Source organism: Culex pipiens, unplaced genomic scaffold (assembly GCF_016801865.2).
Source record: "Culex pipiens pallens isolate TS unplaced genomic scaffold, TS_CPP_V2 Cpp_Un0001, whole genome shotgun sequence".
NCBI lineage: Eukaryota > Metazoa > Arthropoda > Insecta > Diptera > Culicidae > Culex > Culex pipiens.
In genome coordinates, this window is record NW_026292818.1 from 549,720 (window position 1) to 570,263 (window position 20,544).

At 36.6% G+C, this 20,544-nt stretch overlaps 3 protein-coding genes across 4 annotated transcripts in view; 2 read left to right on the forward strand and 1 right to left on the reverse strand.

Annotated features, from left to right (window-relative positions):
- On the forward strand, positions 1-7,124 carry LOC120418395 (mediator of RNA polymerase II transcription subunit 30-like). Of its 2 annotated transcripts, XM_039580778.2 has the most exons (3): positions 1-212; positions 277-1,049; positions 6,994-7,124. In XM_039580778.2, the coding sequence occupies exons 1-2, from the start codon at positions 95-97 to the stop codon at positions 1,032-1,034; spliced, it is 876 nt and encodes a 291-aa protein (XP_039436712.1). In that variant the 5' UTR covers positions 1-94; the 3' UTR covers positions 1,035-1,049; positions 6,994-7,124. The 2 variants fall into 2 exon arrangements, with proteins under 2 accessions (XP_039436712.1, XP_039436705.1); XM_039580771.2 differs by lacking the exon at positions 6,994-7,124 and having other exon boundaries at positions 277-1,189.
- The window catches only part of LOC120418410 (uncharacterized), a 27,540-nt gene continuing 8,096 nt past the window's right edge, over positions 1,101-20,544 (reverse strand). Inside the window, exons 2-5 of the mRNA XM_039580789.2 lie at positions 8,111-8,191; positions 7,050-7,148; positions 1,992-2,047; positions 1,101-1,919 (exon numbers count right to left, since the gene is read on the reverse strand). Coding sequence (XP_039436723.1) covers positions 1,383-1,919; positions 1,992-2,047; positions 7,050-7,148; positions 8,111-8,191 — 773 coding nt within the window. The 3' untranslated portion in view covers positions 1,101-1,382. The remainder of the gene's footprint in view (positions 1,920-1,991; positions 2,048-7,049; positions 7,149-8,110; positions 8,192-20,544) is intronic.
- LOC120418376 (zinc finger protein 37 homolog) overlaps positions 7,209-20,544 on the forward strand; it is a 26,742-nt gene continuing 13,406 nt past the window's right edge. The window contains exon 1 of the mRNA XM_052711328.1: positions 7,209-7,579. Coding sequence (XP_052567288.1) covers positions 7,329-7,579 — 251 coding nt within the window. The 5' untranslated portion in view covers positions 7,209-7,328. The remainder of the gene's footprint in view (positions 7,580-20,544) is intronic.

Genomic DNA, 20,544 nt, shown 5'->3' on the forward strand with positions numbered 1-20,544 from the left:
AGTCAATCAAAACATTCCGCACACCGGGAAGCTGCAGAATCGATCCGTTTTAGTTTTCCTACACGCAAAAAAAACAAGAGTTCAGCTTCAAACCATGTCCGGCCAGTACCCGAGCGGCTACCAGAGTCCCAGCGGCCACCGGGGGAACTTCAACAGCCCGATGATGCAGCAGCAGCTGGGCGGGGGCGCCGGCGGCGTTCCGAGTCAGATGGGTGAGTTTCAGAATGATTCTTTCGATTCCGGAATGGATTTGATGGCGAGGTTTTTTGTTTGCAGGATTTAATCAGGGCATGCAGCAGAACCAGCAGATGCAGGGTGGTGGTCAATCGGGTGGGGGTGGGGAGCTGGGAATGAATCCGAATCAGATGACGGGAGGGCAACAGCCGGCTGGGGGGAATCAGGCCGGAGGACAGCAGCAGCAGCAAGCTGCTGGTCAGGGTGCGGCACAGCAGTCACAAGCCCCGCAGCAATCGCCGCAGTCGGGGCAGCAAGGGCAGGGCGGTGGAAATATGATGGCTCCGGCGGGGGCGCCGGGGCCGGTGGCCACGACCGGGCAGCCGAATATGCAGCAGCAGAAGGAGTTTAATTTGCTGACGCTGTGCCGGATTGGGCAGGAAACGGTGCAGGACATTGTGAGCCGGTTTCAGGAGGTGTTTGGAATATTGCGCGTGATTCAACCTCCGAACGGAACGAACCAGGGACTGACCGCGAGTAACGACAAGAAGGCCAAGGTGCAGGAACAGTTCCGGACGATTCGGTTGCTGTTCAAGCGATTGCGGCTGCTGTACGACAAGTGCAATGACTTTTGCCAGCAGGGGATGGAATACACGCACGTGGAAGGTTTGATTCCGGTGAAGGGGGAGCCGGAGCGGACCGAGCCGGTGCACACGGAAGAGTACAAGAAGGCCATGCAGGAGAACCGCGAACTGATCGAGATTGTGATGCTCAAGAACAAACAGCTGCGGGAGATTATCGACAAGATTCGGCTGACGATTTGGGAGATTAACACGATGCTCAGCATGAGACGGTGCTGATCGGTTCTGGGACGGGTAAGTGGGCTTGGATTTCTTTCTCAAACAATCAAAACGACTTTTAAGAGGTTTGGTTTTTGGTTCTCGATTGCACCTTTTTCGCTTTATTTGTTCTCATTTTACCTTAAACTCAAATAAATAGTGAACTTGCTCGCGCACTTTTTCTTTCTCGATTTGTCATAGAATAAATAGTTCGATATCACATCCTCAACACCAGTATTTACAGAATACAGATTAGTTTCCCCCCGGGTTCGCCTTTTAAAAGAAGTGTCCTTTCACCGCGTAAAAAAGTCATTCCTCTCACACACTCATTCATCCTCGCGCGCACACAACCGCTCTAAAATGATCCTCTCAATCCAGCGAGACATCGGCCAGATCGGCGGAAATTTTGTCCTTCTGACTGTTCGCAGCCGACCCCGTCGTCCGCCGTCGCACTACGTTCCTCCGAGGAGTTGTCTTGCGCAACGTTCCGCTCATCGTCCCCGCCGGAAGTGGCTTAAACGAGGGCAAACCGGACGGTTCCACCTCATTGTCCGCCGGCATCGGTCGGAACACCAGCTCGGAACGCTTCTGCGCATTCAGCCGTTCGTCCAGTTCGGCCGCCGGAAGCGTTCCCAGCAGCGTTTCGTCCTTGGACTTGTTCATGTCGTACAGCTGCTGCAGCTGGTTGAAGGCCGAGTGGTCAATCATCGGGGAGGCGGGCATTCCCGTGGGGACGGCGGCAGCAGCGAGGGAGGAGGAGGATGATGGACCGGCTCCGCCGGATTGGATCGCGTCCCGGTGCTTTTCCTTGTTGAAGTGTTGCTTTTGCTTGGTTTCTTTGGACCACGTTTCGAGCCACGTTTTGCCGGGGTTTTTGCTGTTGGAGGCACTCGAGGTTTGCTTTTTCTGGAAGGTGAGAGATGGGTTAGAAAATTTGTGTGTTGAAATAGGATGAGAAGATGGGCGAGGTATTTTTACGTAGTTTTGGTAATCCTCCGAATCGACGTCACGTTTATTGTTGCCAGACAAAGAACCTGGAAATAAAAGAAAAGGTTAATTTATTTAAAACATTTATTCTTAATTTTGACTGATATTTAAAAAAAAATCAAATGATTCATCATTTTTCTAATAGTCAGGTTGTGGAGGTTCGTACGCTAGAGTAGCCGCTACTGGGGGCGGTTCTTCCCCGGGACAAGTTGATGTTACCGATGATGATCTCTTCACGCTTCCTGAGTTTTTCGCCCTTGCTAGAGAGATGCTCACGCACTTTCGTGCCTGGTGAAATAAGGCAGAACAATTCCAAGCTCTTAGTGAGCTGATGATGAAGTACATCTACAAAGAATAAGCTGTCTTGTGCAGTGAAGTTTTTTGACACCAGTAGACAAAATACACTGTGATTTAGTTTTAAGCTTCTTTTCAATTTCTATCCTTTTCATTAGCAAATTTAGAAGGTTTTTTTTTTATTTTTCCTTCTCTTGAAAAATCCATTGTTAGAATATCCAATTACATCAAAATGAACTATTGTACAAATCATAGTTGGAAGAAACTCCAAAACTCTATTACATTACATTACATTCTTATTGGAATTCCATATAAACTATAACGGGAATTGCAGGCACCGGGTCCTGACTATTATTCAATTCAATTAGTTTTTATTAGTAAATAATCAATTCACAATTTCGTTATTCTTATAAGCTTATAAGAATTACGATATTGTGAATTGATTATTTCCTAATAAAAACTAATTGAATTGAATAATAGTCAGGACCCGGTGCCTGCAATTCCCGTTATAGTTTATGTGTAATTCCAATAAGAATGTAACAGAAAAATCAGGCATCGGGTCCAGACTGTTAAATACATAGCTAGGCATTACATATCCAGAGCAACATTTGAAAGGGGCGGTACGACATTGCTCTTACGGCCTTTCATTACACGCGTTTAAATGGGACGAAAGGCCGTAAGAGCAATGTCGTACCGCCCCTTTCAAATGTTGCTCCAGATATATGATGAAGAAAACTTCAACAAAATATTTTTATTTTCATTCTAATTGCAGAGTTTTAGAATAAAAAAACAATATTTTGTTAAACAAAAAACAAAAAAAAAAACATTATCATTATAAACAAGAATCAAAAGATTTTAAATGTTAAAAAATCTTTTTTAATTATTAAGTATTTAAAAAAAGAAACGATTAAATAACAAAAATAGTAAAAAATCAAGAGTCCAAACAATTTAAAAAAATCTGAATTAGCAAAGATTCATATAAAAGTATTTGAGTAACTCTCTATGTACAATTTCACAAATCGACATTATCTTGTATTTTTTTTATTTGGTTGAAACTCGTCTTGAGACGGCATTTGCTGATCGTTTGGGTGTCTTCGGCAAAGTTATAGGTTTTGATTTATACTTTTCAGCAAAATAGTTACTCGGAAAATATCACTTTTTTTAACTTTATGACTAAATGACCAATCCTAAAAAAAATGTTTAAGGGACAAAAAAATATCTTATAAGCCAAAGTACGTGATGGTGTAAAATCTTCTTAAGGAGATATGAATTTTCGAAAAAAAAACGTATTTTTTTTAAATATCGAAAATTTGTTCAAAAAAGTGTATTAGAAATCATTTTTTTGTACTTTACAATTTTTTTGATACTGTTTTCAAGTTATAGGTATGTAGCAAATATATTTTTTTTTATTTTGAAAAAAATAATTCTTGAAAGAAAATATTCATAAAACATATTATTGAAAAGCTGTGACAATTTCCTAAAATTTTCTCAAGGCAATTTTAAACTGACGATATCTCGGAAACTATTGGTCACATTTTTAATGTTAAAATTGAAACTTTTTCAAAGTTTTCTTAACGTTTCAATAAAAATATACAACACCTTTTAAAAAGTTAAGTTTGATTTTAACTTTTTGAAAATATTTAATAAAAAGGTCAATTTCGCAAAAGTTTCAATTTTCTTACATTGAAAATCGGCTCCCCTCCCATTAACATTTACACACAAGATCTTCTGTAATTACTCTTAGCTTTTAGTAAAATGTAATTACAAAAGCCGACTTGGTCCTAACCAGGTCTCAGCACCAAAAAGGAGCAAATAAAAATATTTTCATGAAAATAAAACTGATTGTCCAATTTTTAAAGTTTTAAAAAGAAAATTTTACGTATTTTTAAACGCGAAAAAAACTGCCAAACTTGACTAAAATGGGGTCGCAAAACTTGAACTTGAGTTTTTTTTTCTTTTTTACTTTATCAAATATTTGTATTTTGTTTAAGTATTGTGAACTGTTTTTATGTTTTTAATTTCTATTGATTTTTCTTTTCTTCGTTTGAAATTTATGTATCTTTATATTTTTTCTCTAAACAAATAAGTTTTAATTTTCTTAGGTCAAACCAGTTACGAGTTATGTAGAAAAACGTTTGGGCGAAAATGGGTTTAAGATACAGCGTATTTTAAAAATATCTGTGTCAGTTAAAAAGTTGTATTGACCATTTTTGTATAGCCTCACTATCCAATACCCCAACAGAATTCTGGTAAAATTACACCATTGGACCCCCTTCGGACATTTATAAATATAGATAAATCTTGATCTTTTGCAACCGGAAGAGTTTAATTTGTTCAATTCCAACAAAAAATTGAAGATTTTTAAGAAAAAACCCGATTCAATCCCACCAGGGGTGAGATAGAGCCTTTCTTACTTAAGAATATAACTCCTTTCAATTCACAACATCGACTTGATACAAAAAATCTTATGATGAAAGCAAGGTATTATTAATGATATGTTTTCTAAAAGAAATTGAAAACGAAATTTTCACCAATAGAATATAGCTTCGAATGCGCAAGTGACGACACACACCGCGGTATTGGTTTTCTAGTTTTGGTACGAGCCCAAAAAGCGAACAAAGCAGGCGCAAAGCAAAACCGAGTAAACCGCACAGTGGGAAGCTTGCCATTCAGCATCTACAAAAGTGAGAGAGTCATGGCCTATCTACAATCACTTAACTTAGAAAATTTCACTTAGCTTAGGAGTTTGAATCAATGGAAATGAATCTGATCTTCTACAATGAAAAGGAATAAAATTAGAAACTTGACGAATGGTTTGGAAAATTTCAAAATCTACGGTAAGTTGACGTTTCCATATCAAAGGTAAACAAACAACTTCATAGCAACGTATATCAGCCCAGCAAATTTTCTAAGTTGATTGTGGATGACGGCCGTAAGTTGTGTACATTTTCTAAGTTTTACTTTACTTAACTATTCTAAGCTAAGTGATTGTAGATAGGCCATCAGAGATAGATATAGAATTATCTACGTGCGCATGTATTGCGTATACGTACACGAAAAAGATTGAGGTTGAATTTTGTACCGACCAGCAAAACAAATGGTGTGCAAGTGTGCGTGAGCGCGGGCTTAGATAACTCTATTTTTACAACCGCACCACTACACACTCAATCGCAATACCTTAGGTAGGTAGCCATTGGAAACTTTGAAAACGATATAAAGCTTAAAAGCTTCGAAAGCTCCTATTGGAATCCAATGAACTCTGTTAAATAAAACGACACGACAAATGAAGCCTACTTAAAGGCGATTTTAGGAGCACACGAGAAACAAATTGTTTGTAGCCGGATGAATGTCCTATGTCAAAAAAGTTTTTGCATAAACATTGGGCAGTTATGCAAAAACGGACAGAGCAAAAGAAATCGAAAAGCTACGATATCTTACATGTTGAAGGAAACATCGGTAGACAAGCTACTACAAACGAGTATAAGTCGAACCAACACATATGTGCGTCAACGATTTTTAGGATTAAAATTCATGCTGAATCGACATATTTACGAAGATGGAAATGACGTCCAGCCTTAAAGTAAAACCTATACCTTTCTTTAGTAAGAAAGGCAAAAAGTAAATCGTTCTAAAAGTTGTTCGGGATTGCCGATCGATGTCAAATTTGTTTCAGATGCTCACTCATGGTCTGTACTATGAATGTAGGAAGAAATTTCAGATAAAATTAGAAACGAAAAATGTTGGCGAAGGTCACCAGGTGGGCTTTTACCTTTTTTTAGGGATTTTTTTTCTTATGGTAGGTTAATCAAACGGCTCTAACTCCAGAACCATATTATGAATCTGGATGAAAATTTGGGAGGTTGTAGAGCTCGAAAAATGCAATTTTTGAGATAAATAAAAGATATGAAAATGAAAAAAAATTTACCATATTTTCATTTGAAAACTGTGTATTTTGTTGAAAAGTCTGTCCACATCCGAAAACAGATGGATATTTCGAAATTTGAGCGGCAACTCGCCCAGGTTCAGCACACTAGCTTTCATCTGCATTCAGAAGAATCAAAATCGGATTCAGGGGAGCTGAGAACGGCGCGACACAAAATTTGGCAAAATTTTACCACATACGAACATCACTCGATTTATTTTCTCAAAATTCAAGGGTTGGAGATAGACGAGTTCTGTCGATAGAGCGTCGAAAATCAATGCAGTGTGATTTTTTGGCGATTTTTCCGATTAATATTCATGCTGTATCGTCTTATTTTCGACGATGAAAAAGACGTCCAGCCATAAAGTAAAACCTATACCTTTCTTTAGTAAGAAAGGCAAAAAGGATGAAAATGACTACCCGAGCGTGTTGAAAAGGCCAAAACCATCAAATAAAGGGTCAACAACTACGTTTTTGCCTTTTTTTTATTTTGGAATTTGTGAAGTAGCAAGAAAATCGATAATCGCAGTAAATTTTTGAAATGCATTTTTTCTTGTGTTCACTTTTTTGTTTTTTTTTTAAAGATAAATATCATTTCATCAACTTCTTTTACTAGTAAAATAGCAAGGACCTAAAACGGGGCCGTTTAACAAATAGAAGTGTCGCAAGAAAAGTCGTATTTTCCATCCTATTGACATACTAAAACAAAAGTGTTACGTGCTTGTGAGTGTTCCGACAAACAAAAACATTAATTTTTGAAGAACGTTTTAATTTCAGATTCTCACCCCGAATCACCCTGCTACCCTGCACCTCATCATCATTTTCCCACTCACCTATTGGTCTCGTTCTCTGCTGTGGGCCAATTTCGAACTGCACCTGGAAGTCGGCATGGTCACCCAGCCGGAAGCCAAACCCGAGCCGCGAGTCCGTTCCTGTTCGTTTGAGAAGAAGAAAAAGATAGACAAAGTTAAAAATACACAAAAAAAGGACCTGCAGACTGGGCCATTCCGACTTCCCAAACAAGGCAGCACGGATGAATCACACTTTCGATTTCGTTCGAATTTTCTGCATGTGCAGTCGCGAAGTCGACCGGTTCCCCACCCCCCAGTAGTATGCATCACGGACGGAAGAAACGCACCACCGATAACGATGAGATAATTGCCCTGTGTCCGTCCAACTTGGGCTGCAACAACAACCTGAAGAGACCCAATCATCATCATCGTGTGACATCATCGTCGTCTATTAGGCAGGGCGCCAAACCCGTTGGAGAAATGCGGAAATCCGATCCGGTGGCCAGTCGCCGGACAAACCGGTTCAACGATGCGTTTGTGAAACATTTTCTAACGCAGCTGGGCATGGCCAAGTAAGTACAGTTCAATTAGCCTTCCTCAGTCAGTGGCAAATTACAAATTGCTCAACTCGACTCGAGATTTCGTAATTTCGCCACTGCTCTTGAATTATTACCGCACACACGCTTACTCTCTTTAAATGGTTCAATTAGATCACGAATGAAAATATTACCCGCGCACTAAAGTCTGCATTGGCAAAATACCAAGCAGAAAAAAATAGAGCCTTAAGTGATCGTTTTGTTTCGCGCCTGAGCTTCACCAAATATTGAACGCAATTAGATTAGATGAGCGGCGTCGAAAAAAGAAGAAAACAATTATGAGCGATTAATTGCGAATCAGGCCAACGGCGTCGGCGATTTTTTGAAATAATTTACTTATGCGGTGACGACTGAACGTTTGACGATTCACTGATTTTGAAATAATTTGCAATTTAAATTGCATTGATCGCCTCTCGCACTCTGGTGACTTGCAGAAATCAAACCGGTCCACTTTCAGTTTTTTTTTGTTTCTATGTGTTGACAAAAATATATTTTTTTAAATGTTACCTTTTTTGATTGGCGGGATGTTGGAGTAGACTAGAGAAAGGATGGAGGGCAGCTCCTCAGGTACGATGAACGCGTTGGCATCTGAAAAAATAGAGAAAAAATTTAGAATTTAAAAAGAATATTTAAAAAATATTTTTGTTTTGGTGGTCGAATCTTGTAGCTAAGGGACCATCCATAAACCACGTGGACACTTTAGGGGGGGGGGGGGTATGGCGATTGTCCACGGTCCATACAAAAAAGATTTTTTTTGTATGGACAATTGTCCACGAAGGGGGGGGGGGTTGAGATTTCCAAAAAAGTGTCCACGTGGTTTATGGATGGTCCCTAAATAAATCAATGAAATTTACGAAGATCGAGTATTCATAATACAACAGTTTTAATTCAAAATGTAAAAAATATCCGGAAAATTTTGAATTAAGTGGTGTCATCACTGAAGGAGCTATTACACTACGGCAAACAAACAAACAAACTCGCACTTTTTGACAGTTTGCCTGCTTTGTTTGTTTGTCTGGATTTGTTTGTACAAACGACAGCCTGCATATACATTTTGGCTTGTTGGTGAGCTTGCCGCAAACAGGTCTGCGAGTTTGGCCAACTGTCAAACACGAAAAAGTGCGAGTTTGATTGTTTGTTTGCGGTAGTGTGATATCTCCTTGACTCAATGCGGTTCTAAAAATACCCGAAAACCAAAAAATAAAATTTTGTTTCTAGGACTTTCTGAAAAAAAAAAAAATAAAAATAAAAATAAAAACTCTGGGATGCATCATCTGATTACTGCCCTTTTTTTAAGTAGCTAGGGACCATCCATAAACCACGTGGACACTTTTTTGGGTATCTGTTACCCCTTCCCCCCCCCCCTCGTGGACAATTGTCAATACAAAAAAAACTTTTTTGTATGGATCGTGGACAACCGCCATACCCCCCCCCCCCAAGTGTCCACGTGGTTTTTGGATGGTCCCCTAGACATTTGGATTAAAATAAGCCGATGGCAATTTTCCATCAAAGTAGGCATCTTTTGGGTTCAAAACGTGGCCTTGGTGCAGGGTGTCCACCTCAAGAAAAAAAAAAACTGGTATACTTAGGCCGTGGCAAATAATTATCAATGTTTATGACCATCCCCTACCCCCCCCCCCCCCCGCCCTTCTTCAAAATTGGTCCGAATAATCAGAGGGCAAAAACATATTTTTTCAAAAAACTTCAAAATTTTAACCTTGTACTGACATTTTTTTTCGATTTTTTTTCCGTTATTCTTTTTGAGTAACTTTTGTTCTACGAAAAACTCGACTTCTCTTGTATTATACTTTTTTTGTTGTTTTATTTTTATTATTTAAATTTGCATTTATCTTGTTAAATTTATGTTTGTTTTTGTTAGTATTTGGCCTATTCTACCACCTCCTATCATTACATTTTACCTTTCTTTTTATTTTTTCATATTTTTACAGTCACTTTTTAACTTTTTTGCTTGTTTTTCTGTTATAGTATGGCACCATTATCATTTTGAATTGTATAAAATCCTTACTTCTTTTTATTCAAAATATAGGAAATGTTAGTAAAAAACAAAGCCAACGATGACCCATTTTTAAATAAATTGGGAAAGTCACATAACACAAGTCAAACTTCCAACCCTAAAATTTTAAGCGTTCTTCTTTCCAATGCTTTTGAAAGATCAAAAATGGGTTGCAAATTTGATTTTTGGTGAATTTTTGGATCAAAGCCCGTCTAAAACTTTTTTTTCGCAAAAATGAAAGTTTCTTAAAAATTTGATATTAATATAATATTTGCAACCAGGCCGGTCACATTCCCCCCCAATATTTTTCAAAAAAAAAAAACTTCAAGATTTCAATGAAAATGTTGTCAGCTGATATCAATTCAAAATGCTTTTTTTTTGCGTTTAGTATCATTTTTAGCATGTTTATGTTTATTCGATAATCTTTAACATTTTTGCAAAATTTCGATGTGCAGTTCGGCAAAACGTTTTTTTTCACATTTTTTTTTGTTTTTGTCAATTTTACATTTTTTGAAAACTAATGTTTGCAAAAAACTGAAAGCATTCCAAAACAACCACCCCCCTCGACCCCGGCCAGAGCCGAGGGGCTTAAACTTTGAAAAATATTAGCATCAACAGGCATCGACCTATGAAAAAAAGTATTTTGATCCGAAAAACTATAAAAAAGAAACGATTGTTTTTTTTTTACATGGGACAACTATGCAATTGTTCTTGTGAGCAGTAACACTTTCAAGAACCTTGATTTTAAAAACCTAAAATATCAGAATAAGATTTTTATTTTATTTTGTCAAACAAAAAGTTCAAGAAATTTTGAAACATAGTCCTTTGTTTTTATTGTATTCTGATGAATAAGTTTAAATGATTAAATTAATTACGATGTCTTTTTCTGAAGTGTCCTTTCCACAACTTTCCGACCAGGATATGAAAGCGTCTCAAAACAACATCTAAACCTTAATCATCGGGACAGTTAGAGTAACCATAAACTAACGTCATCATCATCGCATCAATTAGCACCTTTTGAAGAAAAGTAAAAGTTATGACATTCACGGTGCAATAAAATGTAAAACAATCGTTTACAGACAAATGGCTTCTTTTGCATGCAACCGAAAGTATTTTGAAATGCCATACGTGGTCGTGGTCCTCCTAAAAAGTGAATGTGATGAATTCGATACGGGCATCATCCGGTTGGTCCTAACTTATCATCGCATCCACAAATTTTGTTTGTTTTTATGGTGAATCATGCCAAAGTTGTTGACATTTTTATTTTGAGATGAATGAGGCAAATTTGAATAATATTTTGTTAATCCTCGATCAACAATAGGGTCCTAAAGTCCTACGTCGATTTTTATGTACACGATTATAAGCCATTTCTGATCACTTTTTTTCAATTGACAGGACAACATTTTTTCGATGGATCAACTATGGTCCCCTTGGACCGAGCTGTCAAGTAGGACGTTTTCAGTCAAGAAGTGCCAAGAAGTTTTTTTTTTTGATTTAAAAATCCATTTTTAATCCTTTGCGGTTGTACAAAGGGTCATTGTACTCAACAAAATAAGCAATAATTAATTTTAATCAAAATCAAGAACACTTTATTTAAATTATATATACACCTATGACAATTGTTTCGCCAACAAAGCGTCTCTTTCATATCCCAATTTAGCCATTTCACGAATCACTGCCTAATTGAGGGGTGGGCAGTCAGTCAGCTGGCAAAGGTAGCAACAAATAAAGAAGGAACGAAATAGTAATAAAAAACCTCCGCCACAAACACCCAATTACACAGCCCATTAAGGTGCATGGTCACCGTTTGGGGTCCGTCCGTGTTTGACGCCGCCGCGCGGAAATTAATGTTATTATGACCGCAAGGGGTCGGACACTCTAGCGGTCATTTGGGCTCAATTGAGGATTATGATATGAATTTAATATTGTTTTAACTTAAATAAGCTCAAAATTGGAATATCATATCGAAAGCCAAATATTCGATCTGTTTGTCTGTGTCACCTCACGCTAATAAACCTTGCCCTTTTTGGAGGTTTGTGACCCGAGATTCGTTTGATGATGAACACAATTCCGTATACACCTTGAGGGAAAAGATCCCATCAAATTTAATTACGCCAACCCAACGACGTTGTTTGATCGTGATTTTGTGAAAAGTTTTTGTTTTATGCTGAGTTGACACCATCGCACTATGGTACATTTGGTGGCCAAGTTTCAAAAAAGTGACCTTCTCCAAATATTTTTTGGTATTTTTTTCTCGAAAGTAAACATTCTTACTAAGAAAAATCCAAATTTTCAAAGCTCTAAGTTTGTTCATTACGGAGATACGCAAGCTGAAACTCAAAAAATGGAGTAAAAAACTAGCGTTTTTCGTAAAAAAAGCTGATTGTTTAATTTTAACATAGCTCAGCAATTTTAAATGTTTTATTAGGACAACTATACATCGTTGGAAAGGTAATGAGATAAGCTTTGAAACTATTAATAGATAAAATGTTGTTTCCAAACCAAAAACTGAAGTTTTCATCGAATAACTGGAGCATTTTTTTGACAAAACATATTTTTTTGTGTTTGTTAATCGAGTACTTTTTTTGCTAACCGATGCTAAACATGAAACTAAGATCACTTGAAAGATTGGATTATTATCTAACATTGCTGAAATTTCCAGCCTGCGATTTTTTGCGTTTTCGGAGATATGCCATTTTGAACATTTACGTTTTATCAAAATTTGCTGCAATCTACATATGCGCCCGTTTATTTCTCTTGCTTTGCTACCTACTTCGTGGGCATCGTCGCTTCAAAAATCAATAGGGGAGTTTGGGGTAATATGGACAGTGGGGGTAATTTGGACACCCCTTTAAAAATCACGTTTTCTTCGGATATAAAGTGAAAACGGCAATTTAAGTGGTAAGGCTAGTACTAGTAATGGCCTAGGAGTATGGACAAACCAAAAAAGTGGGAATAGGTTAAGTAGTTTTGGTATAATGTGTAAAAGTTTCGAAAGGCCGGTTGGTAGTGCCTTAAGTTCTAATATTTGAAGGTTAGGAAATAAGGTTTTGCAGGGGTTATATGGCAAAAAAGTGGACATTTTTTGTTTAAGGGGGCTGCTTGGACGATGCCTGAGATATGTACGTATAAAAATTGTGCATTTTATCCATTTTTATCATCAAAAATCGCAATTAATGATAGAATATGCTATGGGGGTAATTTGGACATGGCTTGTGGGGTAATTTGGACATACCTGAAAGTCTACCTGTCAGGCAACAAAAAAGTAACTTTCATGGTTGGATGAGTTTTTAAAGGGATTTAGATAAATTTAGAGGGATTTAATATGTCAAAAACAATCAAAAATGAATGTGAGCAATGAGAACTTTCACAAAACCCCTATTTTTTAATTTAGATAAATTTATTCCAATATTCGAATTGATGAAAATCTGATTACTGTACATTTGGCGTTCAGCAAGACTCTAATGTTGATTGCTTTTAATTAATTTCTTTGACATTTCTAATTTCTATGCTGTTTTACAATAATATTTAAATTTGAAGGGCTACAGAATGTAAAATTAAAAAAAAAATATTTTCAGGCTGATAAATTCTATATAAAGATTGATTTATATAAACATAAACGATACCTTAATCACTAAAAACAAGTATAGTGTGCCTGATCCAGAATCAATGTTTAAATCAAATCAGTTTCAATTTAATGATTGAATTATGTATACTACACTGAACTATTTGTTATCTTCCTATTGCATTATAGTTCTATCACAAAATCATTATTTAAACCTTTGATGAAATATTGTGAGCAACACTTCAAAATACAAAGCAATTACAAAACCAGGTTGAAGGATAAAAAACATGCTCAAAAAATCAAATGTTAAACTTATTCTTCAACATGTGTCCAAATTACCCCACAAAAGGTGTTCATATTACCCCACAAGGTATGTCCAAATTACCCCACAAGGCATGTCCAAATTACCCCATAGGGGTGTTCATATTACCCCCACACAAAAATGTGGGGGTAATTTGGACACCTTTTAATTTTTGCGATAAAAATGGGTTTTTCATCAAAATTTATCGAAATGAATGACATTTTTCCATCAAATATGGTCTCTATTATCCTCTGGTGTCATCCACATTCCTTTAAAATATCCATACAGCCCGTAACAGAGCAATTTCCTTAGGGTGTCCAAATTACCCCACACTCCCCTACCTGGTTTCAAGAAGTTCGAAATGACTTTATTGGAATTTTCTGTTGCCTACATTTAAAATTGAGTACCTTAGTCAAAATAAGGTATTCGTACCGAAGTTTCTCAAGCGAAACTGGAGAATCTCAGTTTGATACCGAAAAAAGTATTCAGCAAAATGTTTACTTAGCATGATAAATTTCTGCGATCAATCCATGAAACTGATCCACATTTAAGTTCTATGTTGGTTAGTACAAAATATCATAAAAAGTACCTTTAACATATCCTGAAGCTGTCACAATGAATTTCAAGAATATGGTTTGTTTTTTTATCGTTTTATTTCATAATTAATATTTTGAATACAATTAATTTTACTGTTATTTGATTTAACAATTAAAATTTTTCGCAATTTATGTCCGTAAGGGTGGAGGGGTGGGGTCTCAAGTTATATGGCATGGACTCACAAAAAGAAACACACAGCAGTAAATAATAAATTTTTGACTTAAAATGAATTCATTACGCTTAACCAAATTTTGTTGATGGGGTGGAGGAGAGGGGGGGGGGGGGGTGAAAGAAAGAGGAGGGAGGGGTTGTGTCCTTAAAGTGGGGATGTATTAGCTTATCCATAATTTAATAATATAAACTTGCAATACAATATATACGCAATTCTGTTGCGCTTGCAAATGTATGAAAAGACTATTTATTATAAACAATCAACTATTGAAAAACATAAAAAGTCATAAAAATCGACGTATATCATTTCAATACCATACAATTACCCAAATTTGTATGAAAAAACATTTAAAAAGCAAAAAAATAATTTGGCCGCCTGTTTGTATGGAGATGGCCCATAGTGCATCGTCGCTAATGACGGGGGCACTTTTGACCTATTGCACAACCTTTCGGGTCCATTCGCGGTTCATCAAACGCTGAACGATGGATGATTTCCATAAATCAAGCCATGTGGCCAAGATTAGACCCAAGTTGGCCGGCTTAGTCTGTGGTGTTTATGGCTTAGGGCGATTAATACAGGGTGATTACCGCGGCGGGTAGCTATATTCCAACATCGATTCTAACATCGATAAGTGTTGTTTTTCGTGAAAGTGGGTTATGTTTTCAGCTTGTAGGTATGTTAACAACAAATAAATTCATCAAACATCAATCCACCTCTTTTATGATTTATTAGTGATGCATTTACACCAAGTCAAGCCAACAAGTTGCGCAAAAACTAAATAACAATTCATTTTCAAACTCTCACTCTCGTTCGTCATAGTCGTCTTGCATGCAATGCAATCTCTTCGCAAAGTGAGGGCACTTGAAATGCAAATTGGCGAGTTTCACACACTCGTGGTAAATGTCAACACCACCCCAGACAGTGTGTGTTCGTTTTGTGATTGAAGCTAATGTTGTAGAAACCTCCGCCAACGAGCGCGCGCCGCCACCAATGGCCGTGGCATGGTTGAGCAGAGCTAAACTTCATTGCGATTAAAAAGTGTGAATATCAATGAGATTATGTTTTAGCACGTACTAACTAATTGCAAGGTTTCGCACAAGAAAATTATTTGGGTAAACACTTTAATTATCAAATTCACGGACGAAATGCGGAATCTGCGAATAATATTATCCAATTGAAGTCATGTATGAAAAAAAAACAGTGAAATGAGATCCTCTTTTTCGAGACATTCTTATTTTTTGTATGATTTTTCATTATTATCATTAGGCCGTTGCAAATATTTTTCAAGTTTATGTCCCTCGACTCTGAACAATGTCGAGGGGATTGAAATTACGAGCCATGATTCCAACATTTTAATGAAAAAAGTGTTTTAAAATGCATTATACACCTGTCCAGTTGTTTTGCCATCATTAGTTTCCATAATATTTATGACAAAAAATTTATTTTTTGCGAAAAATATTTTTTTTGCGTCGCTGTACATTGGAATTTTGTAAAAATTCAAAACATTCAAAACAAACAAGCCTTACCTTAGTAAGGAAGACAAAACGTATTGATAAAATGACAAACAGCTGGTTGAAAATCCATTGAGTTGATTTATAAATTTCAGAAAAATAGGCACAAGGAAAAAAATCCAGAGGCTTTGTTTGACTTTTTTAACTAAAAATGTTAAGTCTTCAGATTCCTAAACATATGTTATCTTTTATCTTTCGAATTATTTGATATGTTTTTGGGGACCAAATAGGCAACTTTTGCATTAGAGTTAAGGCTGGTGCAAAATCGGGTACCGAAGTTTTGATTTTTTGAATAAAAAAAATATGATTTTTGGATCAAAGATCATTTTTCAAATAAAGAGCACAGTTTTCAAGTTATAGACATTTTCAGGTGAATTTTTTCGCAAAATGTTCAGTTTTTTGCAATTTAAAAAAATATTTTATGAAGGAAAGCCACCTTTACAAAAAAATATTTACGAAATGCTGAGAAATAAAAAAAAATAAAAAATATAAATAATGAACTTTTGCATCGAAAAAGTTTTTTAAAATACATTTTACACTTGGTTAAAATTTGACAAAAACAATTTTTTGCGAAAAAAAAAACTTTGTGCGATAATAAACAGCGAAAATTTTCAAAAAATCAATAGATTTTTAAATCAACCCAAACATGCTAAAAATGATTCTTAACGCAGGGGAAGCGATGGAATAATCATCATCAAAAAGTATCACTGGACGTTCATCAAGAGAAAAAAAATCCGAAGGGAGCATGGCTCTCCTCTCTCGCGCACGAAAGATCTGTAAAAAGAATCTAAAAAAATCATCATCTTGATTATTCGGTAGAACATCTTTTTCACTACTACACTTGCAAGTGTAACGTCACACGTCGAAAAATGATCTGTCACATTTTGTAGAAGGGCAATGTGTGTAAACAAAGTGAAATAAATATTATTAAATGGTGCTGACAAGGAAATTTCGGGATTATTTTCTTTTGCGTGATTTGCCTCCTCTCTCTTTCGCGGGTGAAGAAAGTTCGCAAGCGAATTTGATTTTTTTTTGCGATTATTCCATCCCTGGGCAGGGGAATGTATTTAAAATTGATTTTAACTGATTTCACCTAAAATTTTCATTGAAATGTTGAAGTTTTTCAAAAAACATTTTTTTTGCCTATGATTTTTCGGGCCACATTTGAAGGAAGGGGGGGAGACAAAAACATTTAAAAAAAATTGTACCAGCCTTAAGTCATTCTTAATTATAACATTTCAAAATAAATTCATAACTTTTCGAAAATACTTTTTCAGGGGTGCGTTTCCTTCATAAGACATTTTTTAAATTGCAAAAATCTGAGCATTTTTCAAAAAAAAAATCCCCAAGATTCCTACAATTTGAAAATTGTGCAATTTATCAAAAAAAAAAAAAAAATCAATGTTATCGATTGCAAAATTGATTTTGCAACTTAACATTCTATTTGAAATCTTGTTCGACAACAGTTTAGATGTTAAAAAAAATCAAATCTGGAACCATTTTTTTGTAACTGCCACCTTAGACTGTGCTGCAATCCACTGAACAACACAGAAAAAAAAAATCTGCCCTCAATTATGAGCAATGCACTTAAGAGCGAGTCCTCGAGCAAAGCATACCCATCTCGCATCGATCTCACCAATCTGCGTGAAATTTTCAGGGGTTGTTTGTACATATAAAACTAGCATCTGGCCAAAATATGAGCACTCTAGGTCAACGGGAAGTGGGGCAAATCGGGACACAAAGTTTGAAGGTTCAAAACCGTCAAAAATCTTAAAAAGGTTATAACTTAGGCAAAATTCAATTTGTTTTCAAAAAAGGGCATAAAAAATGCAACAAAATGCAGGGAGATGCATCCCAATTGAATAAATCTAAAGGGAGATATTGGCATTTTAGTGAAAAAATAGCATAATTTTCAAACTCAAATAAAATAGTTTTCCATCCAGATATCAACTCGGTTGGACCTGCAGCTTGTAGGGGACATCTGGGACTACCATCTGAGACTGAGAACGCTTTGGGTAAGGCAGTTTAACATATTAAATAGACACTTTTACTTTTAGTGAATTTTTTTACTGTAAATTTTTGCTCGGGGGACCCCTTAGATCCCATTTTCTGGTGATAATTTTATCATATTCGTGTTCCTGAGACAATTTCACAATAGAAACATGCATAAAAATGTTTATTTTGATCCATTTAGGCCCTTTAAAAAATTAAAGTTAAAAAAAATATTCGATTCACATTTATTGAAAATCAAGTTCGTTTCCAAGGATACTAGATGACACTAGAAAAAAGCAGCTTCTAAATATTTTTTAACTTTCATTTTTTAAAGGGCTCAAATGGATCAAACAAACATTTTTATGCATGTTTTTATTGTAAAATTGTCTCAGGAACCCGAATATGATAAAATTATCATAAGAAAATGGGATCTAAGGGGTCCTCCAAGCAAAAATTTACAATAAAAAAATTCACTAAAAGTAAAAGTGTCTATTTAATATGTTAAACTGCCTTACCCAAATCGTTCTCAGTTATGCTATTTTTTCACTAAAATGCCAATAACTCCCTTTAGATTTATTCAATTGGGATGCTTCTCCCTGCATTTTGTTGCATTTTTTAAGCCCTTTCAGATGCATTTTGAATTTTAAAAATTGATTGAATTTTGCCTAAGTTATAGCCTTTTTAAGATTTTTGACGGTTTTGAACCTTCAAACTTTGTGTCCCGATTTGCTCCACTTTCCGTTGACCTAGAGTGCTCATAATATTAACTAGGGTCTTGTGGGACCCCAACACGGATCGAATGAGACCAGAACGGTCCAAACCGGATATAATCGAGTGCATATTTTTCAGTGCACGGACTTAAAGACATACACACGCACAGACTTTTGCTCAGAATTTGATTCTGTGTCGATAGGTATACGTGAAGGTAGGTCTACGAGGTCGAATTAAGAAGTTCTTTTTTCGAGTGATTTTTTAAGCCTTTCCTCAGTAAGGTGAGGAAGGCAAATAGGCCAATATCTCTATTTTTTCGACATTTGTATTTTCAAAATCGATAAATCTTCACAAAGACAATGGTCAATTTGGAGTCAATATGGAAAATTCGTTTTTAAAAATTTTGATGTTTAGACTACTTAAAAATAGCTTTAGGCTTTTTGCAACAATTTCACATAAAAAAGAACGAAAAAAATCGTGTTCGTGTTTTTTTCTTTCAGTGTATTTTTTTTCAGAAAGCCCGTCCGGAAATTGGACAAGTTTGTGTTTGACCCCTTTTTGATACGATGCTTCGAGATACATCAATGTTTAAATTACGACACAGACAATTATTTAAATAACTTACGCCCTTCTGAAATGTTATTCTCGAGTACAAAATTTCCGGAAAAATTCTGTTTTTAGCTGTAATTGCTCAAACGTAATTTAAATCCCAAAAAAAAAGACTCAAGAATTTTACTCAGTTACCCTTTTATCGTTTCCCGCACGCTTCACATGCATAAAAATTAAAACGAATTGAAAATCAAGTTCGTCGCCCATCCGTTCGTTGAAGTTACTTGCTGCTTGCGTTGTTGGTTTGTCCTCAAGGACAGAGAGCTCTGCGAGTTCTTCCATCGCGTGCCATTCCAATTTTGCTCTTGTTATTACCGGATAACCTTCAGTTTAGATCAAGTTCTGTGGAACCTCATTTCTGCAAAGCAAGTTAAACATCTCAACGTGTATTACATGAACCAACCAGAAACGATCTTGCCGGCGCGCATAAAACTGGTTCGATCGTAAATCTTGCAGCGTCGTGGTTGATATTTCAGAGGGGTAATTGTGGACAACTTAGTCCAGAATTGTCTTAAACTGAACATGCAGCACGCTACCCTACCCACATTAATTCAGCTTGTCGCGATCAAAAATCTAGTGCCGGAAATGAACTCTCTACACCCCGAAACGTCCTTGGGCAACTGTCCGTCTATAATTGGCTCGTTTCGCTAATGATTTTTGAACCGCCTCTTGAAACCGCTTTGAAGGCCGTTTCGGCACTAAATTGCTTGACTGAGCTTGGCAGACCTGCAGGCAGGGGCCTTTCCGCCAGGTGTCAAAAAATTAAGACGCGATTCGATTGCCTCCACCATTTCTCGGCCGGCGGATGCTGTTTTTGTATTGGCCCTTGGGCGTCGATCGAACAGTGAGATGAACAAAAACAACGAGCCGTCAAATTGTTTGTGGAGCACGTGATGCTTATTGAGTGCCGTTTTGGGGCTCATTCAATTAGTTGACGCTTTAAGGGTTCAAATCGATGATTGATTGTTGTGCAGCGTCACGGTTGACGGAAATCCCGTTTCGGGGGCAGATTTGGTTTGACGTGAAATGTTGGGGATAACGTCATGATATTAGATTTTTTTTCTATCCAGATTTTTAAGCGAAGATGGCGTTACGAATGGTGCACGCCCGAAATGTCAAAATCGTGCAGTTGTACCTAAGTTGTACCAACATTAGAAAAAAAGTGTGGCTGTCATGCCATTATATATATTTTTTTTGTAATGTTGGTACCACTAAGTGATTTTGACATTTCGGGCGTTCCAACTCAACCTACACGGATAAAAATGGGTTCCCTAAATCGTGAACAAGCTCTCATGAAATTGGAAACCACGATCAAAGTGTACCATGAAATCTGAAAACTTTAAGTAAAACAATGGGCCAATTTCAGTTTGTAAACAAAGATACTATCCTGCTCACGTCAGTCGATGTTTACATTAGGAGTTCTTTGGCTGTCTTTCTTCGTGGCACCCATTTTCATTTTCATTCATCCG